Source organism: Pipistrellus kuhlii, unplaced genomic scaffold (genome assembly GCF_014108245.1).
Source record: "Pipistrellus kuhlii isolate mPipKuh1 unplaced genomic scaffold, mPipKuh1.p scaffold_m20_p_17, whole genome shotgun sequence".
Classification (NCBI taxonomy): Eukaryota; Metazoa; Chordata; class Mammalia; order Chiroptera; family Vespertilionidae; genus Pipistrellus; species Pipistrellus kuhlii.
The window spans coordinates 21,177,275-21,204,759 of NW_023425482.1; the positions used below are offsets into that span (position 1 = coordinate 21,177,275).

General features: G+C 46.3%; 2 protein-coding genes across 5 annotated transcripts; one reads left to right on the forward strand and one right to left on the reverse strand.

The window, feature by feature from the left end:
* On the forward strand, positions 1-2,909 carry B3GNT9 (UDP-GlcNAc:betaGal beta-1,3-N-acetylglucosaminyltransferase 9). Its single transcript, XM_045582809.1, has 2 exons — positions 1-338; positions 639-2,909. Exon 2 carries the CDS (start codon positions 665-667, stop codon positions 1,877-1,879), a length of 1,215 nt encoding a protein of 404 aa, XP_045438765.1. The 5' UTR covers positions 1-338; positions 639-664; the 3' UTR covers positions 1,880-2,909.
* On the reverse strand, positions 2,462-27,485 carry PHAF1 (phagosome assembly factor 1). Of its 4 annotated transcripts, XM_036441528.2 has the most exons (16): positions 27,198-27,485; positions 22,667-22,749; positions 18,132-18,215; positions 13,388-13,431; positions 12,138-12,217; positions 11,770-11,864; positions 11,258-11,355; positions 11,064-11,176; positions 8,195-8,328; positions 7,730-7,813; positions 6,448-6,530; positions 5,969-6,012; positions 5,434-5,477; positions 5,237-5,295; positions 4,616-4,688; positions 2,462-3,969 (listed from the first exon to the last, which is right to left on the reverse strand). In XM_036441528.2, exons 1-16 carry the CDS (start codon positions 27,259-27,261, stop codon positions 3,883-3,885), a joined length of 1,269 nt encoding a protein of 422 aa, XP_036297421.1. In that variant the 5' UTR covers positions 27,262-27,485; the 3' UTR covers positions 2,462-3,882. The 4 variants fall into 4 exon arrangements, with proteins under 4 accessions (XP_036297421.1, XP_036297423.1, XP_036297426.1 ...); XM_036441530.2 differs by lacking the exon at positions 18,132-18,215 and having other exon boundaries at positions 27,198-27,419; XM_036441533.2 differs by lacking the exon at positions 4,616-4,688 and having other exon boundaries at positions 27,198-27,419.

The window sequence follows — 27,485 nt, forward strand, 5'->3', positions numbered from 1 at the left end:
CCCGCTCCCTGAAAAGCAGATTTGGGGATTTTATATCCAGACCAGAACCCACCTCTCCGGGAATTCTCAGAGTTGCTTGCTAGGATCCCTCTCTGAGACTAGTCCCCACTCCGAGACGGCACTTCCCGAGTCGCCTGGGTGGAGCTGAACTCCAGCTGTCCGCGCGCACAGCTGGAGGGTCACGTGGCAGCAGCCCCAGCCCCCCCTCCTGCCAACGCTGCAGCTGGCCCATGGCCGCCCTCGGGACCCTGAGCTGAGCCCGGGAGGCCCCGGCGTCCGGGGCCCTGCCGCTCCCAAGGGCCAAGCGTGTGAGTGTCCGGATCACAAGGACCGACGTGGTGAGTAGAGAGAAGGGAAAGGGATTTGGCCTCAGCGCGGGGAAGGCGGGTGGGGGAGGCTGAGGCTGTCTCTCCCGGCCCGGCCTCGGCGCACCGTCCAGGACTGAAGCTGAGGGTGGGAGCCGGCTGCTTGGATGTCTCCTTGCCCTTTGGGGGTGGGGGGTGGGGGAGATGAGGGGAGTAACGGCGCCCAGAGGAGGGGGAGGAACCGCCGGTAGTTGGGGAAGCTCGGCGGGTGGCCTCCCGCCTGCCCCCTCCCTCGGGGAGGCCGGGCCCAGAACCCAGACAGTCTCTCCGCAGGGGGCGCGGGCGCCGGCCACGCGGACATGCGGCGGAGGCTGCGCCTACGCGGGGACGCGCTGCTCACGCTGGTCCTGGGCGCCGCCCTCAGCCTCCTGCTCTACGCGCAGCGCGAGGGCCGAGCGCCCACCACCCGGGCGCCGCGGGCGCAGGGGCGGGCGGCTCGGGGGCCCCCCGCCCGGCTCCGGGTGTTCCAGGCGCCGCACGCGGGCGCGGCCCTGCCGGCCTACGAGGCGGACACGCCGGAGCCGCCCACGCCCACGCCCACGGGGCCCTTTGACTTTCGCGGATACCTGCGTGCCAAGGACCAGCGCCGCTTCCCCCTGCTCATCAACCAGCCGCACAAGTGCCGGGGCGACGGCGCGCCGGGCGCGGGACCCGACCTGCTCATCGCCGTCAAGTCGGCGGCGGCCGACTTCGAGCGGCGACAGGCCGTGCGCCAGACGTGGGGGGCCGAGGGGCGCGTGCGCGGGGCGCTGGTGCGCCGCGTGTTCCTGCTGGGCGTGCCCCAGGGCGCGGGCTCAGGCCCCGCCGGAGCCGAGGGGGCCGGCTCCCCAGCGCGCTGGCGCGCCCTGCTGCGTGCGGAGAGCCGCACCTACGCGGACATCCTGCTCTGGGCCTTCGACGACACGTTCTTCAACCTGACGCTCAAGGAGATCCACTTCCTGGCCTGGGCCTCGGCCTACTGCCCCAACGTGCGCTTCGTTTTTAAGGGCGACGCCGACGTGTTCATGCACGTGGGGAACCTTCTGGAGTTCCTGGCGGCGAGGGACCCGGCGCAGGACCTGCTGGTGGGCGATGTGATCGTGCAGGCGCGGCCCATCCGGGCGCGAGCCAGCAAGTACTACATCCCGGAGGCTGTGTACGGCCTGCCCGCCTACCCGGCCTACGCGGGCGGCGGCGGCTTCGTGCTTTCGGGGGCCACGCTGCGCCGCCTGGCCGGCGCCTGCGCCCAGGTGGAGCTCTTCCCCATAGACGACGTCTTCCTGGGGATGTGTCTGCAGCGCCTGCGGCTCACACCGGAGCCTCATCCTGCTTTCCGCACCTTTGGCATACCCCAACCTTCTGCCGCGCCACACCTGCGCACCTTTGACCCCTGCTTTTACCGGGAGCTGGTTGTAGTGCATGGACTCTCGGCCGCTGACATCTGGCTCATGTGGCACCTACTGCATGGATCGCCTGGGCCGGCCTGTGCGCACCAGCGGCCTGTAGCCGCTGGCCCCTTCCAGTGGGGCCCGTAGTAACCTATCACAGACCCCAGCCCCACTCATTCAGATGCCCCTACTTGGGAGCTGATCTGGAACCATGCAATGACAAACCTTTGGGAGTAAGGGGGATGGTGTGTGTGGAAGTGGCAGGGACTCGTGGACTCTGACAACACAACTTGGTTTAAAACCCCGAGGATGCACACACAGGCCTTTCTCATAGCTAGATCCCACAAGGAGGGAAGCTGGCAGGCATGCTGTTAAAACTCAATCTGAAAGTAGGCATTTTGCTTCCAATCTGTCCCTCCAGATTGTATTTTCAGCCTTGTCAAGGTTGTTAGATCTCCTTTTGAGGAGACACCCACTTCCTGGGCCCTGGTTTGGTTGCAACAGCAGGGGCCGAGGCACACAGGGTCAACTAAGTCTTTCCCCACCTCCAACTACCCTGGGCACAAGGACCTATACCCACACAACTAGGGCAATCTCCTGGAGGCTGGATTTTTTTTTTTTTTTTAAGGCTGTATTGCCCCTTCAGAGGAGCCAAGGAACCTCTTCTAAGATGACTCCGCTATTCATTTTCCCACATTCTAAAAAAAGAGAAAGTCAATGACCCCACACTTATTTTAGTACAAACATCCCGGCAACAGCACGTGGTGAGCCATTGCTGAGGGCATAGGTCTTTATTGGAGGTGTGGGCCGGACATGAGGAAGGTTCCCCCATTCCAGGAGGATGAGATCAGTCCTGGCTGACCCAATAGTGGGGCTATGTGGACTGGGGGTGGGGGTGATGTCTCTGGCCAGGCTACAGTCCAAATGGGAAGACACCAGTCAGTCACAAAGTCATGAGAACGCCACACAAGCCTGGATGGAGGCCCAGGAATCATACAGGAACCTGGGGCAGGTCCCCTGCACATTCATCGTTAAACTATACAGGATGAGGCTGTACATGAGTTAATTACAAAAGTCGTATTTACAAAAATCTGTACACACATTTGAAAAACTCACAAAATTGTCATCTATGTATCACAAGTTGCTAGACCAAAATATTAAAAATGGGATAAAATTATACATTTCTCTTCTCAATTCTTTTCAAAAGGTTAATATTTTTAAAGCACATACGCTACTTTCCTTAGTAAGACCCATGGAGCGGCTGAACAGCTCAGCCCTCCTGGAGTCCCCAGAAGCCTTGAGCCATGAATGGGCCCAGCCAGGGGACACTGCCCAGGGTTGGGGCAGGGGAGCCAGCCCACAGTGCAGAACAGAATGCTGAAACACAACGAAGGAGGAAGATGTCTTTGGCTAAAACTTTGGCATTAAATAAAAGAGGCAAAAAGGATGGAAACATGCAGCCCTGCCAGCCAGGCTGGGGCATAGCGGGGCAGAGGCAACGTCAAAGGCTGGCTCCAAGGATGGGAACCAGGCCTGGGCACGTACCTGGATGGAAGAAAAGCTGTGTTTCAACCAGTTGGGTGTGCCTACTGGGCCTGGCAGGGATCGCGTGAAAGAAAGGAAGAAGGAAGGGCAGGTGGGCCACCTTGGCAACAGCCAGCTCATCAAGTAACTAAAGTGGATGTAGTGCAAAAGTTGCAACCAAGTCCTATGGATGTGCTACCTGCTTGCCTTAAGGGTCATGTGGCAATGTTGGGCCAAACACAGGGCCTTGTCCTCGTCCTGGGTGCCTGCGTCCTCAGCCACAGAGTCCCAAGTTTTCCCACATGTATGGGACAGAGGAGACAGAACCCTGCCTCCGTACGTGTTAGCCAAAAGCTTCTGGGTTCAGGTATCAAGGCTCAGAGTTTGTGCTTCTTTTTGCAGTCCGTGTCCCCTGTTGGCACCAGCAGGCTGAGGACGGACAGAAGAATATCTGGGTCTCTCCTCTCATGGCAGAGCACCCAGCCTGAGCCTCATCTCAGAACATCACAACAGCCCTTCAACACTGGCAAGGTGTCCAAGAAAACCCACAGGTGGCACACGAAGACCCGCTGAGGAGGATGTGACACACAGTTCGACGGGGGAGAGGGGCACGGGTGGTGATGTCCCTAGGGGAGCTCTGCTGTTTTCAGATGGGCACCGGGCCTGGGGGGGCCATACAGGGTCACCGAGGCAATGTGGTTATTCTGCATGACCTGATGTGAGAAGAGGACAGCAGTCAAGGGGACGGAGCAGAGCAAGCAATCAGACCCACAAAAACCACCGGTGGGATTAGCACTGGGGCTGAGAAAGGACCCAAAGAAGGCCCTGTACATGGTCATGGAGGTTGTGTGTACAACACAACTGCACAGGACTGGGCCAATCCCTCCACATCCCTTATCTCATGCTAGGCATCATTTCTGCCCTAGTGTCTGCCTGTGCCTCCTGGGATACATGAACCCACCACACCTATTTGTCCAGTTCTTCTGGAACTCCTCGGGAGCCTGCTGAAGGTTGTGACTCCAGAGGAGAAAACAGGGCAGCCCATTCTTCTCCGAAGCCAATGGGGCCTCAACAGCCACTTGAGCCCCACTTGCCCTGTGGTTTCTTACCCTGATGTACTGGTTTTAGGTATTGGGATTCCTGTTACCGCTCATCTTACAGGATCCAGAGCACTGCTTTAGCTTACCTGACCCTGAATTTCTCTAGCGAAATTTCTGAACCCTCATTGGAGAGGCTAAGTTCTCAGCAGAGTTGTTGGGAAGGATTAACCTGCCCAGCAGGGCCGTTAGGTCCTCCCCGATCTCTCTTCAGGACTTGCCTCTCCCTGCCAGAACAGCGGCCCCAGTCCCCAGGGCTTACCTCAAAGATCATCCGCTGAAGACCAAAGCAGAATGTGGAGCCAAATGGATTGGTGTTGTTTGGGGAGGAGGACCTGAGGCCGGGGAAGCCAGAATTAGAGGGGCAGGCCAAGGCCAGGCCAGCAGTCCCTTTTGGGAGTGGGAGCTATTGGCAGGTGGTCTGTAAGTCCCACACAGGCCCTTGGGGTCTTAGAGGGAGCAACAGGCCTCCCTCAGCCTAACATGGCACAGAAAGTTACTATGGAAATGAACTAGGTTGTGAGAAGTCAGGAGGCAGAGAGCTTCAGACAACCAGGTACTGGGGTTGGGCTGTGGACTATGGCTAGTAGCAGCTTTGATGGAAATAAGATCCTAGGGCAGTTGGTCACGACTGCCTCCCTTTCTGAGTAACTAGAGGTGAAAAGGCTCTCATATCTGGAGGTAGGTGGAGGAGGGGAGAAGCTATTCCCATTAGGCAACCTCTCTTGAACAGGCAAACATGCAAAAGTAGGCCCTGTATTAATGCACAGAGTTGGGGAAAGAAGTATAAACATGTCTGTAATTTATTTCTAAGCAATATCCACCGCTAGGCTTCCCTAGGCCTTCTGACAGGGTGGCCAGAGATAGTAACCTTCTCACTCACCTGTGAAGGACAACAGGCTTCTCCACAGGGTGACCCAGGAGCTCTTGGATGTTGTCCCACTGCAAGAGGCATAGAGGCGGCAGGGAGTTAGCAGGGCCTGACCACACCTGTGACCAATGACAGGCCCAGAGAACATGCCGGCATGTTCATGACCACCTCATTTTTAGGCTGCACCAGGTGGGAAAATAGGAGCTCACCTTGCTATAGGTTGTGCATGTTTCTGTCTGACCATCTGCATTTTCTGAAAAGAGAATAATACAGAGTGGTTGGCAGCTGGCCCAGCCCACCCATGACCTAGCCCTAGACAGAATCCAGATCTGGCCTCCCTTCGAACTGGGGATGGAGTATGGAGGGAGGAGAGACAGACGGTTTTATTCCTGAATGGAAGAAAAATAGAGGGTTGCAGGGAGGTCAGTCAGGTGTGAACCAGCAGTGGACAACAATCACAAGGCAGGGTGGGGAGCACCTGGATGACCATTGTAGCTAGGAAAACCTCCCTTCCAGAGACCAGCACTCCAGTTACAGGAAAAGCCCTGGAAGGCCTCCACGAGACTACAGACCAACCACTGTACAGAGAGCTTAGCCCAGAGTCGTCGAGGCTGTGGGCAGGATCAGGTGGCCAAGACTACATTAACCCACCTGTTACCATCCTCTCTACTTGGATCACTTGTCCCTTCTCATCGTGACTGAACCCAAAAGCCTTTTCTTATCCGGAGGACACTCACTACTCACCTTTCTTTATGGCTATTGGGATCTTGAACTCACAACGGTGATAACTAAGAGAGAAAAGGAAAATGGTTAAAGGCTTACCCACATCTTTACCTTGCACTCCAGGAAAACAGAACCAAGCACAACTATCCCAAGCCCAGCACTGGGCTTGACTCGGAATTCACTGGGGAAGGCCAGCTTTAGGAATTAAGAGTTCAACAGAAAAGGGTACAGCTCTGGAGTCTGAAGACTACCACCCTGGTTAAGACACCAAGCTTTCTGAACTTATTTCCATGTTTGTAAGCTGGGTACAGAGGGAGAGATGTAAGGTGTTGGACACTATACCAGGAACAGAATGAACACTCAGAAAATGTTCACTTCCCATGAGCCAGCAAGAATTGAGGTGTAGATAAATTAGTAAACTCTAAAGCCATAGGCTCTCTTTCCTGGGGATGTTTAGTCCAAGGCCCACTGCTCAGAGGGGCAGGTACAGGTATACTCACATATTGAAATTATAATGCCCAGGGTAATTGGTGTGAAGGACAAACTTCTTCACTTTGTGAGTGTTCGCATCAAAGAGGATGTCCTGGGATAGAAAACAAGGATGCCTGAGTCAGAAGTTACTAAGGCAGGGCAGCAGCCTTTCCCAGGACATGTCCAACTCAGAGACATCTATTCCACAATGAGGGTGCCTGCAGGCAGGAGCTTTCTCTCCAGCAATTATCAAGGGGACAGATGAGACCAAGCAGCCTTAACTGGACATTTTCGGGGAGGGGGTACCCAACATCTATAGGCCTCCCTATTCCAAATATGTGCCAGCAGTCCTGGCCAGCACAGGTGGCTGCTTGGGAACTCAAACACATCAGATCTTTTCTGTTAAGGACCAGGATAAAAAAATATGAGCATAGCCCTAACTGGTTTGGCTCGGTGGATAGAGCATCAGCCTGCGGATGAAAGGTCCCAGGTTCAATTCCGGTCAAAGGCATGTACCTTGGTTGCCAGTACATCCCCAGTAGGGGGTGTGCAAGAGGTAGCTAATTCATGTTTCTCCTCTCATCAATGTTTCTAACTCTCTATCCCTCTCCCTTCGTCTTTGTAAAAAAAATCAGTATATTTTTTTAAAAAGTTTAGCTTATAATAGTGCCATGCCCTCCTGGCACAGCCTAGCCCCAACAGTTTATGATCCCATTGCTCTCCCACAACTCCGGGCTCCTGTTTGGTCTTTCCCACATAGGCAAACCCACATCTCTCCTTTCACCTTCTCTGGAATCTACCCCAGGCCCTAGAGCGCTCAGAGGTTGGAAGATCCAAGGTCCAGGTTAGCCCTGCCTTCTGAGATGTATCCTGCTGGTGCAGTGTTTACACCATCATTTCTTACACACAAAACCCATCTACTAGCTGGACTGTCAGCACCCCGAGGTCCAGAGCATAGGGCTACAATGGGATGATCCCTTAAATACACAAACAGACTCCCACTGTTTTTGAAACTTTTTAATCTTCTAGTTTTGTGACTCCAGAACTCTAATTCCCAAAACATCTTAACCTGAATGATTCCCAGACTCCACGCATGGAGCATGCTTCTATCGGAGAAGACATACCAGGGAACTCAGTATCTCAGCAATCTTGGTGGCAGGAAAGTCTGACATACACAATAGTGGGCAAAGCCAGCTGGGGCTAGGTTCCCTGCTGCTAGGCCCAGTTTCGGCTGTATATGTGTACACAGGTGTGCCAAGGTACATTGCCCATGCCTGCAGAAATTAAACACTTTAAGAAATCATAACTTACCACTCCAAGAGTGAAATAGTTAAAAAAGTAGTCATTGCACTTGGATGGGACTTGTTTATGGGGGGAAGGAGAATGAATTTTCATCTGTTGGAGAAAAAAATAATGAATTAAAATCCACCCCCTTAATACAATCCTTGGATTAAATGATGCTATAAATTGTGTTTTTTTTTCTCTGACATTAAGCTGTTGGGTAGGCAAGAGTCTAGGAGTCCCAGCTGCTGGTGCCTACCAAGCCAGCCAGCTGTGGTTGACTATAAACTGGCCCTGGTCTCCAAGGAAAGGCAGCATAATCTGACCAACAAGTGTCAGAAAAGAGCTTTCAATTTACTTCTCCATCTGCTTTAACAGAACAGGTTCTATGAGAAAATAGCAAAAAGTTTATATTTACTCAATATTAAGTTAATGGTTTAAAAACATTAAGAGACCACTATTCCACTATTCACTTTATGAACACATTTCCCTTACCTTATCTTCTGATTTATAGAAGACTTTGTGTGGAGAACCAAGCATGCTAAGAACATCTTGGCAAGAATCACCAAAATATACAGAACGTTCAAATACCCGCATCTTGGCATCTGCTAACAGGCCAGGTCCACAACCTGCAGAGAACAAGGGAAAGGTATAATCAGTTCCAGGGGAGGGCCTGAGACTCTGGAGCCCAGGGCCTTGGGGGCTCCAGAGGCCACTGACTGCACACTGCATTATCAGGTCTGCTGAGAGGCAAAACTGCGTGCAAGGGCTTGAGATGCTACTAGAGATCATTACCTTATCTAAATAATGCCAGAGACTCATTCGATTCCACAAAAATGACACAAAGCTCTGGAAACACTATACACTCACTCACCAAGTATTTACTATTGACCATTAAAGGCTAGGGAATAGTTGGCTAGATATTGAGGAAACAATTGTGAGCAAAACAGGTGCCTACATGGAGTTTATGGTGTGATAAAGATCCTAATCAGGTCAGCACACAACTGAGGGACAATAAATAGCTCACAGGTGCTATTAAGTATATAGTAAAGTACTATGATTTCTTGACACTTTGCAGGTCCTGACAAGATAAAGGGTACTTACTGCTAGGAGGTACTTCTCAATGGTAACACCCAACAAGAGATTGGGCCTAAAGATCACTCAATAAAAGCCATGAGTGAAGCACACATTAACTCACTCCCTAATTCCACAAACACCTGACACACACTAGTACTCCAAGAGAAAACCAGGAAAGTAAAAAAATGAAAAAAATAAATTTAAAAAAATCCCGATTTGTCAAAAGTTTCTTCTTTGGGAAGAATATTTAACTCTTTGTCTAATACAGATTTCAGAAATGGCTCCAATTAAACACACACATAGTTGGGGAATAGCAATAGATATACCATTAGTAAAATTTCCCCCCATTTTGTGGATGGGAAGACAAAGTATTTTGGGGGGAAAAAGAAAAAAGGCCAAGATTGAGGTGGACTGCAATTCCTGGTACCATAATAATCACCAACATCACCTTACTCTGCACGGGGTTTTAGAGTTGACCAAACTCTTTTCATGGATAACAATCCATCTGTTACATACAGAAGACTTGAGGGATCCCAAATTTGAAATACTAGGTGCTGAGTTCTGCGATTAACCGGAGTCTTTATTCACAGCACATATACACTGAATAGCAAAATAAAACTTTGTTTAGGCAAACCTGGAACCCACCAAAAATGCTGTCAGGCTGGACTGTCTGCCCAAAGTCTCCAGGTACCAGGTTCTTATGATGCCCAGATGGGGCTATAGGGAAGGCATCCTGACAGGTAAGCTTTCTTTTTCTTCCTGAAACCTACCCAGGTGAAATGACCTTTAGTTTTAGGAGCTTTTCAGTTTCTGATTCCCAAGTAAGTCTTTCTATAAATTACTGCGGGGACCAAAACAGTTGAACTGTTTTTCCCTGTTAAAAGTATCACTGTAGGCCCTGGCTGCATAGCTCAGTTGGTTAGTGTTGTCCCCATCGTATGCCAGGAATCAACCAGAGAATGCATGAACAAGTGAAACAAAATGATCTCTCTCTCTCTCTCTCTCTCTCTCTCTCTCAAACAAACAGGCAACAACAAAAAAAAGCATCACTATAGCCATAAGAAAACAGAAGGAAGAAATAGGACAGTTGAGACAAGCTACCCTTCCACTTGCCAAAGAAAACTTTCAAAGAGTAAACTGGATTGGACAATAACTCAAGCCCTGAGATGTGACTGCTAGGGGTATGCTGTACAGGGTGGCAGTCAGAATTAACTGCGACACCACCCACTTCCAACAGGCTCCTCCTCCTGTCATCTGGGATAGCTGTGCCACCCTTGACTATTCTGCTGTTTCAAGCAGCAATCCTCTGGAGAAGACAGACCCTAAATCATTCAACTATGCTGCCGCATCACAATTCCTTCAACTCTCTCAAAAGCTATAGCTCAGGTGCAACATTCCTTTAAGGAGCTGTTATTCTGCCTTGGCTAGAAAATCACATTTTAAGAAATTTCTAATCTGGAGGTTGTGAATGTCTAATTTGTTCAGGGCAGTAGTTCAGTTTACGTATCAGATTTTTTAAAAAAATCTTTATTGTTGAAAGTATTATATATGCCCCGGCACCCCTCCTAGCCCACCGTCATCCCTCTACATACAAGACTCTTAACAGTTAAGAACCAATGCCCAGAGACTGCAAGACTCCAATTATGAACAAATACTAGCTAGACTATGAGTTCTGTGAAGGTACAATCTCTGTGTTGGCTTCCAGGCTGTATTTATGGAGGCAAGCTCCAACTAGAGATCCCTGTCCTACTAAGCCCCATCCAAGGTCCAATGTACCCGAGATTGGCCTGGCATAAGAACCACAAAATGAGGCGTGGATCCTAGAGAGACCAACTACTGAAGACAGCCACTCTTTTTGTTGTTGTTCAAAGCCAGCAAAATCTCAGCAGGGTGTGGCCAAACCACAATCCAACAAGCCCCTCCTGCCAGCCCACTCTAAGAACTGGGCTTAAAGGGCGGAGAACAGCCAGCACCGGAGCTCACAACATTCACCTCCAATAAACAGCTTGGAGACGCAAAACTACATATGCTGACAGAAGGCTTACGTCCATGCTGAGGAAAGCAGTGCCTTTGTTATTTAAGATATGCTAACGGTAAGACTATCTCTTGTCCCTGCACAAATTCAAATGAAAGCTTTAATCATAAGCATCTTTGGTTAGAGCGTGGTGCTAATAATCATAAGCATCTTCATCATTTGTCTTCTACCAACTATCCCTAAGCACGTGGGATTTTAGACTGTCTCAACACGAACAAGAGGGAATCCACCACCCCACAGCCAGTAACTGACCTGCAGCAAGTAGGCGAAGTCGTAAACCTGAGGGTCCAGTTCCATCTCGAAGAACGTCTACACTCTCAGCATACACGTTGCCCAGGAAACAGCTCAGGGGCATCACGGGAGCCCTGGGGGCAGGCACAAAGTAAGCACAGGCTTTGCCTTACCTACCGGGCCTTAGCATGAAGCTTGTGCTCCCTGTCACATACTTGGTATCCTGAAGGCTGTTTCCACTGTAGATGTACATTCGTTTCACAGTTGCTCCATGGGGTATCTGGAGAGAAGCTAGACCATGAGCAAAATTGGGCTGCAAACACAGAACAATCGTTTTACTAAGGGCGCACTGCAGGCCATGTGACTCAGGCTCTGGCATTTCCCCAGTACTCATGGTCTTCGTGAACCGGCTGGATCAAAGTAGCACATACTAGTTAAATATGGCTCTAGGTCAATAAGCTCACCCCAACCAGGCAAGTTCATGTTTAATTTTACTTTGTTTTTCTTCCCTTACTTTCATCAGTGAAGAAATGCAGGAATACCCCCTTTAATAAAATCTAAGCCTTAGGAAAAGCTATCATTTCATAACCCTAAGGAAGAATGAAACATTTTGCTGAAGCAATAGATAGCTAGAGGATATCTATCTAATCTGCCTGAATAGCACTGTCTGCTGACCTACATGACCTGGGGATTGGGCAGCAAACACTCGGGGAAAGGAAGGGCTAACCTCGTACTTGGGAGCTTCTGTCCACGAGTCCAACTGGAAAGAAAAAGACAGTCCTCTGAAGTTGAGGTGGAAGAGCTGCTCAGCAGAGTTGTATACTGTAGGAATGAGAAGGAAATGGCACGGTTGAAGTTGCAAACACAAACCAGCCTGGCAGGAAGTAATGACTGGCAACACTTCCCTGTGTCTCATTCTGAACTGACCTACTAGGCTGAAAACAAGGGGGAGGAGCTTTCCTTCACACTCCAGTACCTACCCCCATATACTACAGGAACTGGGCTTCAGGAGGTTGTGGTGGGGATGGTCCCACTTGCCAGATTTATCACTATGGGCTGCCAGAGAACCAGAGGAATCAAATGGACTTGGCTTACCACCAGGATGGGTTGCACCGAAAGATTGGTCAATCTGCTCAATGGTGGGAGCTATGGCCTGAGAGTTAAAATGGACTCCACTGAAAAACAAAGACATTTTTTAATACCAGGCTTCCCTGGTTGGGCTCATAGATCACTGGAGATGGTGGCTAAAAGAGTTATTCTTCAAAACACAGGTGGGTGAGTCTACAATTATGTCAAAATAAAAGTTTAATTAAAAAACTTTAAAATAAGAGACAATTAAAGAGGTCAGGACAAGTCAATTCTCCCGAGGCTTATACACAGAATTGGTCCTCTAGGGCCTCCCAAGACATCTGTTCAGAAGGAAATAAATCCAGTCTCAGCTCCAGGTATCCAAACTTAAAGAGTGACCTCAATTTATACAATGCAAATGTGTTTTCCTAGGATGCCTACAAATAGTTTGCTTGAAAAGGAACTTTCTTAAAAAGGGATAAACATCTTAAAAGAAGGGTGTAGCCAAGCAAGGCAGCTAATTTTCTAAAAAGCAGATTAATTGGGTGACTTGGCAGATGGGTGGGGGAGGGGTGGATCCCTCCTGGGAGATGGGCTTGGGAGTAGGGGAGCATAGGATTTCAGATGATGAGCATGAAGATAAGGCATTTATGACTTTCAGGAGAATGCTTAAAGGTTAAGAAATTTTTTTTGGAAAATTAGTATCATTTATAGAATACCTCTTAGTTAACCAGGCTCTGTGCTCTATGCTTTATTTTCCAGTATCATCTCATGCAATCTTCCTAACCCAGCAGCCACATTATTGGTTTCATTTATTTGATGAGGAAACAAAAGAGGTGAAGTGACTTGCCCAAGGTCACAGAGATTAATAAAATGATGAAGTCATAACTCAGGCCCAGGAGAGCCAGACCTTGGAAGCTTACTGAACAGAGCACTCTAGATGCTGGAATACCCTCTTGCCAAATGGGGGCCAAATATTTGTGCACCATACAGATATCATCCTAAAAAGCAGACTCGGGACCCCAAATAGTGGCCCGTTGGACATTTTCTTTAGCATAGGTTTTGGAGTCAGACCTATCTGTACTGTCCCAATTCTGTTGCTCATGAAAGCATAAAGAGGTGCCAAAAAAGACAAAGTGCAGAGGACAGCTGTGACCCAAGAAACAGTTATAATCACCTCTTAGCTGAGGTCCTGCTTTATTTGACATATATTCACAGCATATTCTAGCCCACTTGTACCAAGCTTGTGACATATACCAGCAAGGGAAAAAACTCACCAATATTTTAACTTTACTTTAGTCAAGTCATATACTTCAATCACCTAAAAAGAAAAAAAGAAAAAATTAAGAGTTGTTAATGCTCTGTAGTTGAAGAAGATTAAGAAGATGTTTAAAGAATAGCAAAGAAAAAAATAATCTATCACTAGCTGAAATTCTCTGGAAGCACTGCACAGTACCTGCAGCTCTCAGTGTTAAATCTGGGGGGGACCCGTACCACACACAGCAGAACCTCTCCTTCCCCCTCTTACAGTGGACTGAACAGCTGTTTGTGGATGCTCTGGGTCAAGATTCTTGTACCTCATCTACTGTCATATCATAGAGAAGACTGTACATACCATCCCTACAGGACAGCGAATCGCTCCACAGAAACAAATCCATGGGTTTGTTAAGGTTGTAACCTCAGAGCCCTGGCCACTGTGAGTCAGTTGGTTGAGTGTCAACCATGGACTGAAAGGTTGCTGGTTTCAATTCCCAGTCAGGGCACATACCTCCCTTCCTTTCTCTCTAAAAAAATTGATGAAAACATATTTTTCTTAAAAAAAGGTTGTATCCGCCGAAATCTGTTTCGCTCAGTGGACAGAGCATTGACCTGTGGACTGAAAGGTCCCAGGTTCGGTTCTGGTCAAGGGTATGTTATGTAGTGGGTGTGCAAGAGGCAGCTGATGGATGATTCTAACTCTCTATCCCTCTCTCTTCTTCTCTGTAAAAATAAAATAAAATAAAAAATCAATATATATATATATAAATTTTTTAAAGGTTGTATTCTTGGATATGGAGACTACTTCCTCATATAAAAACCCAAATCAAGTCAATTTCAAAAATAGCTTCAAAATACTGTGTTTACAGAACAAAAGAAATGGAGGGGGGGGTCTATCCTGCTAGAAAAAAAATACATTAGCTTAGGACAACTGTGACAATATTCAGATATATCCTTAATCCAGGGCATCTGGCTAAACCTGGAGAACCTCAGAACGCTGAAGCTCAAAGGAAATGTCCAGAATTCAGGGCAGAGCCAAAGGAAAAGTTATTGAACACACAGCCACTATTGGTACCAAGTAATAAGCACTATGAAGTCCTCTATGACAATGATGTCTAGGGACTGGCAGCCAGCAGAACATCCACCATTCTCCTGCTGGGAGGTCTTGGGGCTTGTTTTACTTTTTAAAATATATATATTTTTTATTTCAAAGAGGAAGGGAGAGGGAGAGGGAGAGGGAGAGAGGGAGAGGGAGAGAGGGAGAGAAAGAGAAACATCAATGATAAGAATGATTGGCTGCCTCCTGCACGCCCCACAATGGGACTGAGCCAACAACCCAGGCGTGTATCCTGGTCAGTAATCGAACAGTGACCTCCTGATTCCTAAGTTGATGCTCAGCCACTGAACCAGCCGGACGGACATTGGGCCTCATTTTAGAGGCCAAACAAGAGCTGGTTCAATGTCTGTTTGCCCTGACAATCTGGGTTTGATTCTGGAAGGGAAATTAGGTATAGGAGCATCTGCCTTTGTTACAGAAACTGAGACCTAATAGGCAATTCACTTTTGGCCAGACCTTGCCCGTAGTTTCAGAGATCACAACACAGAATTTACAACTTAGACATCTCTTAACTATAATGTGGCTATTTTGATCCTATCTGCTTCTAAGGATCACTTCCTCTGCTGGCCATCACAGCACTTCAATCAACCCTTTCCTACACTACTTGTGAATGCTGTCCACTGGTCCCACTAAGTTAAGGTCCCTAAGGTCTGGCTTATTAGTGTGCAAAGGGGGAGTACCCAACATATCAGGTCAGTGAGCCTGTTAAGAAGCTAGCTAAAGGCAACATGTAGCTCAAAAGCATGAAAAGAAATGCCAAGAGAAGTCATGCAAGGAAGGAAAGGGAAATAGCTATGATTCATAAGACACTAGTGTCCCCTTCAGGAAGCCTGGGCATGGCAGTCTATCTTGCCAAATTGGTATGCCATTTGACAGAGGCCAGGGCCCCAGGTTATATAGGAGAGCCCTGCTTATATAGTAGAAGCAGGCACTCTGCCTCTGATTACAACAGCTGAAAACCGCATCTCAAGGGCTGGTGGAACACTTAGCATGGGAGTGAGCCTCCAGAATGTTCCTCCTATGTCACTGTCATCCACCTGCTGCATTCAGACAAACACTTGGAGGTGGTTCAACCCTGCCTGCCCAGTGAACCAGTTAATGGCAGGGGGGCACTTGTGGCAAGGAACCCAGAGTGCTGACCATATGGGAATCCTTCATGTCACCAGTAGACTCTACCAGCAGCTTTTAGTTTATGGAGCTTGCTGGACCATAGGAACAGCAGCTGAGGAAATCTAAAGCCCATGATTTCCTAGCCTTGGGGCTGGAAAAGTCCTTGATTTCACCAGAGAGAAAAGGATGCATGCCAGCAGCCAAAATAGGAAAGGAAAAGACAGGTGGCTGTAAAGGTTGTGACTTGTGAAGCCTCATTCCACAGAGTTCACTCATAGGCAGCAAGTGAGAGACAGGGAAACTGCAGAAGACAGCATGAGAGAGAGATTCTAAAGCCCTTGGATGGAAGGGCAGGCAGATGGGTCAGATCAGACCGGATGCCAAGCAAGGGCACCTGACTGATTGCTTCCTCAGTTTCCAGAGGCTCAGGCAGCTCCCAGCCCCTCCTCCTCCTTCATACCGACCACACAGAGGCAGAAGGCTTTACCTTTTTACCCATCTAATGTACTTCCTGTTCTCACATTCTGCATAATATACTCACACTGTTTTCTTCAGCTTTTATCACTTCTATTTCCCATACCCAACAACAGAGCTTAAGCCACTGGTAATATAGGATTAAAAACTCCGTCAGGCAAGTCACTATCCTCTCCTCAAGCTGACTGGTAAACAGTACCTCACAAGTTTATTAGGATTAAATTGAGAAATGCATGGGAAGCACTCAGCCCTGAACCTAATATGGACCAAGTGCTCCCCAAAAATGTATATACACTTTTTAAAAAATATATATTTTACTGATTTTTTACAGAAAGAAAGGGAGAAAGATAAAGAGTTAGATGTCGATCAGCTGCCTCCTGCACACCCTCTACTGGGATGTGCCCACAACCAAGGTACATGCCCTTGACCAGGATCGAACATGGGACCCTTGAGTTCCCAGGCTGACCCTCTGTCCACTGAGCCAAACCGGTTAGGGCTGAAATGTATTGTATTTTAATAAACACCCTATACATGATTTTATCTTTACCATGCTGTGACTCTGTAATGGGCTGTCTAGCCACCCCCTTTTGTTGTCCACTTAGGTTACTTCCAGCTTTTTGTTACTATGAAAAGCCCTACTATAAATACCTGGCAATATTACCCTCCCCACAACCTTTTAAAGTTATGTTTCCTAAAGTGGCTTTACCAAGTAAAAGGCAAGTGACTCTCCGTAAAGGTGTTTCCAGATTAATATTCCCCAATTTGCGATGAAGCCACACCGAAGGCCATCCTCTCCCTTTTCCCAGTGTGAAACTTCGGGCAGTGAGGACAGGACAATTAAGTCCACAAGGAGAGGCAAGGAAGATGTGGGGCTAAGAATGTTCACATCAAACCCTGCTTTTGAAAAATCATTATAAATGAGGAATTCTCATTTCATGTAAAGATTCTTTTTCCATATTCTGTCTTATCTCCTCAGCAGCTCACCTGTGACGGGATGTCTAGAACTAGGAAGTATCTTAAGTCTTTTGGAAAGACAACTCCATATCATCACCAGGATGATGTCTTTGGCATGCCACTGCCCAGAGCCACATTCAACTTTGTGACTCTGGGGCATGAGACTGATGTCACATGACTAACCTGTAAAGCCCAAGCATTTGTAAATAGTATATTAAAAACATCCTGGACTTGAAGCAGGTGTTAGTAAATTGCACTTGAGCGCTAATTAAGACAACCCTGCACACCAGCAAGTTGTTTGTTTACATTTCCTCAAACTCATTGAGCCTTAGTCTCAGCATTTTAGGAAGAACTGCTCTAATTTTCAACTTCTAAGTCATGTTATTTGACCAAAGAATGAAATAAAGTAAGATATATAAACCTGACAAAAATCTTGTGGTCCTATCCTGCCATTAGGCCTTATCGTTAGCACCCCCTCCCCTTTTTTTTAAGGCGGTCCTTTGTGACTGTTTATTTCACTTAATTCTTTTGCATAATGTTTTTGAGATCTATCTATGTTGAGGCAGGAGTAAATTGTTCATTTTTTTGTCATATTATACTTCACTGCATGAACATAGTTCACTTTGCTCATCCACTCACCCACTGATGAACACTGGTTTGTTTTTCATCTTGTGTCTATTATGCTTAAATCTGTTAGAATCACTTATGTTTATGCTAAGTATATTTCTGTACAAATTTAAATTTTTATTTTATTTTATGGATGTGTTTTCATTTCTTGGGTAGACACCTAGGATCTGAATTGCTGAGTTTTAGAAGCTTTTTAAAGACTCAGGAGTATCTATGCCATATATTTAGCTCCTATTTAATATAAAAGCCCACTCCCCATACCACGTTACCCAAATCCTCAATACTTTCCCTTTCACCTCCAGAGCCTAGGAGTAGAGTCCTTCCCAGAATATTTCCAACTACCAGACCTTTACCTTTTTAGGGAAACAGGCAAGGCTACCTCCTTGCGGTCTCTGAACCAAGGAAGTTTATTCCCACTTTGGAGTTTCAGAAACATCTCACAACAGCGCATATTAATCAGACTGACATGAAACTTTAGTTACCTTAAGTCTCTGATTGAAAGCATCAAACAGTAGTTTGATCCCGTCCTGAGTCAGGTTAAGGATGAGGTCATGGCTTAGAGGAGACTACAAAATAAGAAAACACAATCCAAACAATTAATTTACTTACCAGCACCTGCTGAAAGCATTACAATATAAACGTAATACACAGGAAATATCTAAGTGCAGACTCCCTCCCCCAACTAACAAGGTTTGGAAGCCAGAAACAAACTATTGCATGAATGCAGTGTGCTCTATTTCCAGCCTACAGCTGCTACTTTATACTACTAGCTTGAAAAGAGCCTCTCTTTTCCAAAGCCTGTATTATTATAGGTTTTGAGTGATGATACTTTGGGGAAAAGGGCTAAAATTATGTGAGTATTTAGGGCACTTTCTTTTGAGGATACAGGGTACAAATCTATAGCATGGGTTTACTGCTGTCAAAAATACAGAACAGCCAAAACCGGTTTAGCTCAGTGAATAGAGCGTCAGCCTGCAGACCTGAAAGGTCCCAGGTTGAATTCCGGTCAAGGGCATGTACCTTGGTTGCAGGCATATCCGCAGTAGGGAGTGTGCAAGAGGCAGCTGATCGATGATTCTCTCTCATAGATGTTTCTAACTCTCTATCCCTCTCTCTTCTCTTATGTGAAAAATCAATAAAATATATATTTTTTAAAAAGTTAATACTGTTCTTCCCATTCCTTTCCAAGAAGAGATAGACTCTCCATGGCCCTAACCAGATTGGCCAGCAAAAGAAAAATAGGACCATCCAAAACGCTGCCCTTTCTTAAAATTGACACACAGTTCTCAAAAGGATTTAGAGAAGTTTCTTTTCTAAAAAAATATATTTTATTGATTTTTTAGAGGAAGGGAGAGAGATAAGAGTTAGAAACATCGCCGAAACGAGTTTGGCTCAGTGGTAGAGCGTCAGTCTGCGGACTGAGCGGTCCTACGTTAGATTCCGGTCAAGGGCATGTACATTGGTTGCAGGCACATCCCCGGTAGGGGGTGTGCAGGAGGCAGCTGGTCAATGTTTCTAACTCTCTCCCCCTCTCCCTTCCTCTCTGTAAAAAAATCAATAAAACATAAAAAAAAAAAAGTTAGCAACATCGATGAGAGAGAAACATCAATCAGCTGCCTCCTGTACATTCCTACTGGGGATGTGCCCGCAATCCAAGATACACGCCCTTGACTGGAAGAACCTGGGACCCTTCAGTCTGCAGGCTCACGCTCTATCCACTGAGCCAAACCGGTCAGGGTTAGATAAGTTTCTTTATAAAGCGTCTCAAAGTAGGCAGTGAATGACAGAAGTGTGGCTGTCTGAGAGAGAAAGACTGTGCCACTGCTGGTATAGGTCTCAGCAGAAAAATTATCTCCCAAGAGCCTTCTGTGATCAGCACAGACTGCTCCCGCCCACCCCGTTGATCTTTACAAATAGGACATGGTGGCACCATCATGCCTGGCAAACATTAGAAGAATGCTGTATGAATGCCTAAACCATTAGGTCTCAAGCAAGACAAGATAATGGACTTATGAATCCTGACCTTGTTCTGAACCTAGAACACACAGTTCCATTTCTGAGAGGGCCAGTCCATAGGGGAAGCAGGATGAAGCAACATTTTAGCATCTTTCAAGATCCATGATTAGAGGAAGAATGCTGGGAGGATCTGGATTTTCTTATACTATCCCAAGAACTGATCATTTTCTTCCTGGCATTATTACAACGCAGGACATAACTAAGCAAAATAAATAAATAAAAATGTAAAAAGAGTTGTTCGTGCAACTGAGCAATTTTTTAAAGGAAGCAAACAATTCATCTTCACAATGTTTTATTAGTACTTTATATCTCCAGAACAAAAAAAGCACGCACGCTATGTGGTGCTTAAGCAGGCACTATGCAGTCCTCCATATGAAACAGTTCAGTAAAGCTGTCTGTTGCAAGTTGATAACATCCTCTCTCTCTCTAAGAAAAATGGGGCTACTTGATATGCACATTAAATTTCCAAGGTGTGCCCTAGCCGGTTTGGCTCAGTGGATAGAGCGTCGGCCTGCAGACTGAAGGGTCCCAGGATCGATTTTGGTCAAGGACATATGCCTTGGTTTCGGGCACATCCCCAGTGGGAGGTGCGCAGGAGACAGCTGATTGATGTTTCTCTCTCATCGATATTTCTGACTCTCTCCCCCACTCTCTTCCTCTCTGTAAAAAAAATCAATTAAAAAAAATCAATAGGAGGAGGGCAGAAGAGGAAAGGACCACATGCAAGAAGCACTATATCAGAGCTCTGAGAGATCACTCCTCTTGATCCTCATCAAAAGATTATTCCATCATAAGGAAACTATATCCACTTCACAGAAGGAAAACCAGACTAATTATTAAATCCAAGTTTTCTGATTCTAGATGGTTAGGCAATATTGGGGAAAATTAGTTAAATGCTAAAACTACTATTTGTACTCCAAAAATGGACTGACAATAAAGTTAGTGATAAAAGAAATAGAACACACCCGGCCATCGTGGCTCAGTGGTTGAGCCCTATGGTCTGACCTATGAATCAGAGGGTCATGGTTTGATTCCCAGTCAAGGCATATGCCTAGGTCTAGGTTTCGGGCTTGATCCCCAGTGGGAGGCATGCAGGATGCAGCTAATCGATGTTTTCTTCTCTCTCAAATAATAATAATAAAATAATAAAAAGAAAGAAAGCCTATTTTCAAATGCATCTAATCTTGGGGTGCCCAAAATCTGATTAAACTAAGTCTGCAAATTACTTATAAGTTCAAGAAGCCAATTTCCTTTTCACACCCCCCCCCGCCCGCTAAATATATTTTTATTGATTTCAGAGAGGAAGAGGGAAAGAGAGATAGAAATATCAATGATGAGAGAGAATCATTGATCAGCTGCCTCCTGCATGCCCCTCACTGGGGAGCAAGCTCGAAACCTGGGCATGAGCCCTTGACCAGAATCGAACTCGGGACCCTTCAGTCTCCAGGCTAAGGCTATATCCACTGAGCCAAACCAGCTAAGGCAAGCCAATTTTCTCAAGCTGCTTCCCATTTTGATGCCTGCCACTTGTAATTCCCTCATGGTCTAACACTGAAAGTCAGATTAGGTTATGAATGACCTGGAACAAAGAGGAAAAGCTACTATTCTTCACTTTATAAATGACAGGTCACTTTGACTCTGTTGTTCCAAGAGCCTCTGTCCCCTCCTACAAGTCCCTTGTCCTGTGGTAATACCATAAGAATGTCCAAGCGCTTGCTTGAAGATGCAGAGGGGTACAAACAGTGTGAACATAATTTCTCAGTATAGGCGACAGGCTCACCTCTGACACTAAAGTAAAACTGAGAAACCTCACAGAAATCGTACCCACTTCTAATCCTTCATGCCAAAAATAATCTGTCACTTGCTTTAGGATCTGAAACTAATTGGGGGAAAAAATGCAACTAAAATAATCAAATTGGTACTTAAATGGCCTCAGAAAAGCCACTTAAGGACAACCTGTAGCCTGTATAGGAGCAAAACTATTCCCTGAGGTTTGTGACACATCACCACAAAGGTTGCTGCACATGGTCTGTCATAGAAGAATCACAGATTTCAAAAAAGTCAGTGGAAGGGAAATTGTAACTTTGGAGAGATGGGAAAATCCTATTTCTAAAGGCCTATGAAAAATAGCTTCTAAGTTTACATACCTAAAAAAATCAAATATTTTAAAAATTCTGATGTTCAAAAAATTCTTCTTTGGTGCTAACTTAAGCATACTCTTACTGGAAACTAAAAAAATTGTTTTGTTTGTTTTAAAAATATTTTTAGTGATTTTAGAGAGGAAGTGAGAAACATCCTATATAATCCTATCCTATATAATAAAAGGCTAATATGCAACTTGACCGAACAGCAGAACTATTAAGATGTGCACCGACCACCACCGAGTGCACAAATTCCGTGAACTAGGCCAGACTCCAGTCAATGATAAGAAAGAATCAGTGATAGGTTGCCTCCTGCACATATCACACTGGGGATCAAGCCCACGCATGTGCCCTGACCGGGAATGGAACTGTGATTTCCTGGTTCATAGGACAAGGTTCAACCACTGAGCCATGCCAATTGGGCTAAAAATGTCTTTGTAGGTACATGCAACATTATACTATAGGGGTTAATTCCTGGCACAATTGACCAACACTTAATAGAGACTACAATAAATTGGACAAGAAATAATAAATGGAAAGCAAGTACCCCAGAAGACCAGATAGTCTGAGGTGACCTCCCACTGAAAAGTCTCTGTTTAGGATAGATGGACACACACACACACACACACACACACATTCAATTATTGCTGCTCCTCAAAACCTGGCAGCACCAAGTTATCAAAACCAAAAGTTTTAGAATTAAAAAAAGTGCTTGGTAACTGACTAGTGCTGAAGAGTCTCCTATTCGCATACACCGCCCCAACAATCCCTGCGAGTCAGCCCCTCCCAAATCACCAAACTCTGGGGATGACTCACTGATTAGGGATGCTATTTCAGTAAACAAATCAGCTACTACTCACCTGATCACTGTAGAGAACCTGGACATTTTTGATGATGCGACAGTGCTTCTGAAGAATGGCTACTGCCTGAGCCAGAGGCATTCCTGAAATGAAGCAAGGACACCTGTGTGGGTCACTTGGTCTGTCCATTTACTAACACTGGTGCCTGCAGTAAAGACTGGGATTGGTATCACTAAGGTTTACAGAAATAAGACTAAGTTCCAAGTTCAGTAAGCAATAAGAGCTTGAATAAAGTTAGCAGCGAGCACTAAGGGAATAGTTGAATTGTATAAAGGGGGTTAGTACATAAATGGGGACTTTTGTGCTGATCCCAAGCAAAGAGCTTTCTTTGAGAAGGCAAAGTCAGCATGAACCCAGAGTGAGAAAGCACTGTCTGTATAACTCTGGAGACTGGGGCCTGGTTCTCACTGTGCCATGGACTACGTCTACCTAGGAAAGTTCCTTCCTCTCTTCCTTTGTGGCATCTGACTCATTTCTCAAATGAGAAGTGTCTGCAGAAACACATTGCTTGTAGGGGCTCATTAAGAGTTAAAAAATCACACACTTACCAGAATCAACTTATTTTACTAAGGATTTTTACTGGATCCTAATTTACCTACTCACAAATATCTTCTAAATCTTTTTTTTTTTTAATATATATCTTATTGATTTTTTATAGAGAGAAAGAGAGAGAGAGTTTGAAACATCGATGAGAGTCATCGATCAGCTGCCTCTTGCATACCCCCTACTGGGGATGAGCCCACAACCAAGGTACATGCCCTTGACCAGAATCAACCTGGGACCCTTCAGTCCGTAGGTTGACACTCTATCCACTGAGCCAAACCGATTTTGGCAATATCTTCTAAATCTTAACACTTGATTTGTGAACTGAAATTGATGGCCCATTATATATAAATACTTATATATGCTCCTGTTAAAAAAAACCAATAATAAAAAAAAAAATCCCAATTCCAATGGCCTCTTAAAAGTTCCAGGAACTTGCTGAAATCGGTTTGGCTCAGTGGATAGAGCGTCAGCCTGCAGACTAAAAGGTCCCAGATTCCGGTCAAGGGCATGTTACCTTGGTTGCAGGCACATCCCCATCTCATCAATGTTTCTAACAATCTCTCTCCCTTCCTCTCTGTAAAAAAATCAATAAAATATATTTTAAAAAAAGTTTCAGGAACTTGCAGGGAACACAAAAAAAGTATGTTTTCAAACAAAAAGACACATTATATTTCAAACAAGATACACACACACACAGGCAATTTAAAACAAAGTCCCAGACAATCCAGAAACAAAGACATAGCTTTATGAGTGCAAGGACAGTATGTGTGTTATTCAACTCTCTGATATCTGGCTTCTCTTCTACATTCTGACCTCTACATCTATCGTCATTCAAACCAGAACCTCTAGAATCCTCATCCTTCTCCATATTTCAAAATCTAGTCTCTAAACCCATCCCATAACAAACTTTACTCCAGGTATCTATCCTCTTTTCCAGCGAACCCAGAGACTCCTTGGTAGTGTCCCAGGCAGCTACTACCAAAGAGAACTGGGAATCTAGGGAACCTATTTTCTTCCAGTTATACATCGTGCTCTAATTATAATATCCAATTGCTTATGGTTCCTTACATACCATCTACCTTTCCCATTGTGTTTTTTTAAACATATTTTTATTGACTTTAGAGAGAAAGGGAGAGATAAAAATATCAATGATGAGAAAGAATCATTGATTGACTGCCTCCTGTACACCCCCTACTGGGGATAGAGCCCACAACGCTGGCATGTACCCTGACCAGAATTGATCTGTGGCACCTCCTGGTTCATAGGTTGATGCTCAATCACTGAAACACATGGGTCAGGCCCATTGTTTTTGTGTTAACTTGGTTGGAAGATTTATACGTATGGACAGTTTGGATAAGAAATCTGGCAGTAGCCTTCTGCTAGGGTTCTCCTGATGTTAGCTGCTCCAGGAATAGTACTGGCTCCTGTAATGTTTTTTTGTATGTGTGTGTTGTTTTAAAAAATAATAATAATAATAATAAATATATATATATATATATATATATATATATATATATATATAAATTTCAGAGAGGAAGGGAGAGGGAGACAGAAACATCAAATGATGAGATAGAATTATTAATCAGCTGACTCCTGAACACCCACACTGGGGAATCAAGCTCGCAACCCGGGCATGTGCCCTGATAGAGAATCAAGCTGGGATCTCTTGGTTCCTAGGTCAATACTCAAATCACTGAGCCACACTGGCCGGGCTCCTGTTGATTTTTTACAGGAAGCCTCCGCCCTGAACTTCGCAGATCAAGTGTCTTCTTTCCTTCCATAGCAACCTGTACAACTTCTACCCCATTACAATAAAACACACTATTTCTGTAATCTTTCCTTCCCACTAGACTAAGCTATTCAGAGTATATGTCCATTTCTTATTCAAGTTTCAATGTTTGTAAGCAGAGTCCAGAGGTACATGCTGCCTTCAACGAAGTGAGCATTCAGTCCCCCTGGAACAAGATAATCTCAGAGAAGGCTATTCTCTAGTGACCCTTTAAATCTACCCTCTTTGGGCATTTTCAACACTTATTTAAAAAATTTAAATTATTGATTTGAGAGGAAGGAAAGAGAGAGAGGGAGAGAGAGAAAGATACACACATTGACATTGACTTGTTGTTCCACTTATTTATGTGCCCTAACCAGAGATCCAGACAGCAATTTTGGCTTATGGGGACGACACTCTAACCAACTGAGCTACTTGGCCAGGGCTTTAACACAAATTTAAAAAACAAATTCAGACATGCCTCCACACCAATGCATTCTGCAAATGTCACTGAAAGCATCTCAAATTTGCACTGCCTTTACTCCACCACTGATCAAGCCACCAGTGGCATTCTCAGAGATTCCTCGTGGCCTAGGTTTTCCTGTCCCTGTGATGTTGGCATTTCTCTAATCTCCCATCAAACAAAGGCCAGGAAAGCAGCCAAGAAGTTGGATGCAGCTCCCCATTATGCCAGGCAGATAATGGCAAGGTCTAGATACATTTGCATTAGCACAGAGTCCAAAAAGAAACCTAGAAATAAAACTGAGCCTATCCTCAGAAGGTTAGAGCAGTGGGAGCAAAAAATCTTTTTTATCATCTCTACCTTTCCGAGCCTCAGCTGTCAAATGGAGATTACATTTCAAGGTTGTGGAGACTTGAATTAAGAATTGCCTGGTTCGGCCAAAACCAGTTTGGCTCAGTGGATAGAGTGTGGGCCTGCGGACTGGAGGGTCCCGGGTTCGATTCCAGTCAGGGGCATGTGCCTTGGTTGCGGGCACATACCCGGTGGGGGTTGTGCAGGGGGCAGCTGATCGATGATTCTCTCTCATTGATGTTTCTAGCTCTCTGTCCCTCTCTCTTCCTCCCCGTAAAAAAAAAAAAATCAATAAAACAAAAAAATAAAAAAACTGGCTCCTACAATCCAGAGGTTTGTAGTTCACACCAGCAGGGCCCTACCAGTTTCTCATGTACCCTGTGTCTCCACAGATGTGTCTTCCAGATTCAAGGATAAGTTATAGCCCAACAGAGCAGCTGACTCAGTCCAGCAGCTCAAATTAGTGTGACAAAAGTTCAGGCCTGCACAAACAAACAGCACCAGCACCTGCTCCCCACCCCTTTTCCTAGTGCTGGAACATCAAAGTAAACACATCCTGGGGTTACTGGATGCAAATATTTGTACACATAAAGGCAGTGGCACTGGGCATGAGGAAAACTGGGTCAAAAAAAACAACAACAAAAACACACACACACACACACACACACACAACAATCCCAGAACGACCAGATTGAATGTTCTACAAACTAAATGTTACTTTTCCTGAACTCCTATTTTTCATTCTCAGCGGAGGTCTGGGTTTAGAATTACCTCGCCACATCGACCACATTTAAAAAAAAAGAGAAGGAAACAAGTCAGAAAAGTTCCTTTAACACACAGACTCTCCTCAACCAACTCCTTTGACCAGATTCCCAACACCAGATTAAGGGATTGGGGGAGGGTGGGCTAGTTTTCCCCTTTCGAAGAGGGGAGTCACAGACCAGAAAAGCAAAGGGAGACACGCAGTTGTGGCATTTAGGAGTGTCAGTCACTTCTCAAACTATTTCATCAGTAAATAGCGACTAGGAATAACACCAGTAGCGACCCTTAGGCCCCCAGAAGGCCGACTGGAGATAATTACGCATCACAAGACAGAGCTAGTCTTCAGTGTTTGGGGCGTGTCGGTCATTGTTATTATTATTACTATCGCACCACCGTCCCGGGAGGGGCCCGGTTAGGGCCTGAGGCGAGGGCGTCTGGGCCCAGCCGAGCCAAAGACGGGCGGGTCGGGCCGGTCGGAGCGGGTATCTAGTGCCTGGAGCCCCAAAAGCCAAGAGGACGGAAGAGGCGACAGACGAGCCGCGGGCACTAGGCAGTGAGGGGCAGAGACCAGAGGCGGGAAGGGCCCCGGAGGGAAATAAGAACCAAGAGAACAGGGTCCTGAGGGAGGACCCCACACTTACCCAGCGTGAATTCCCATTGCTCGTTCCCCAGAGAGCGCTCAGGCACCACCTCCAGATCCAGCATTGGTTCGGCTCGCCGGGCCGGGGCGGCCTCCCTGCGGCAGCGCAGACGGGACCGGAGCTGAGGACAAAGCAGCAGCTAACCCGTCGTCCCGGCCGTCCCTCGGCCGTCCTGCTCCCCAACTCCTCCCCGGCCGCCGGCGACACCGGCCCAACACAGCACCTCACCTCACTTCACCAGCAGCAGCCGCGGTAATAGGGGCAGCGGCAACAGCGGCAGCGTCTGCC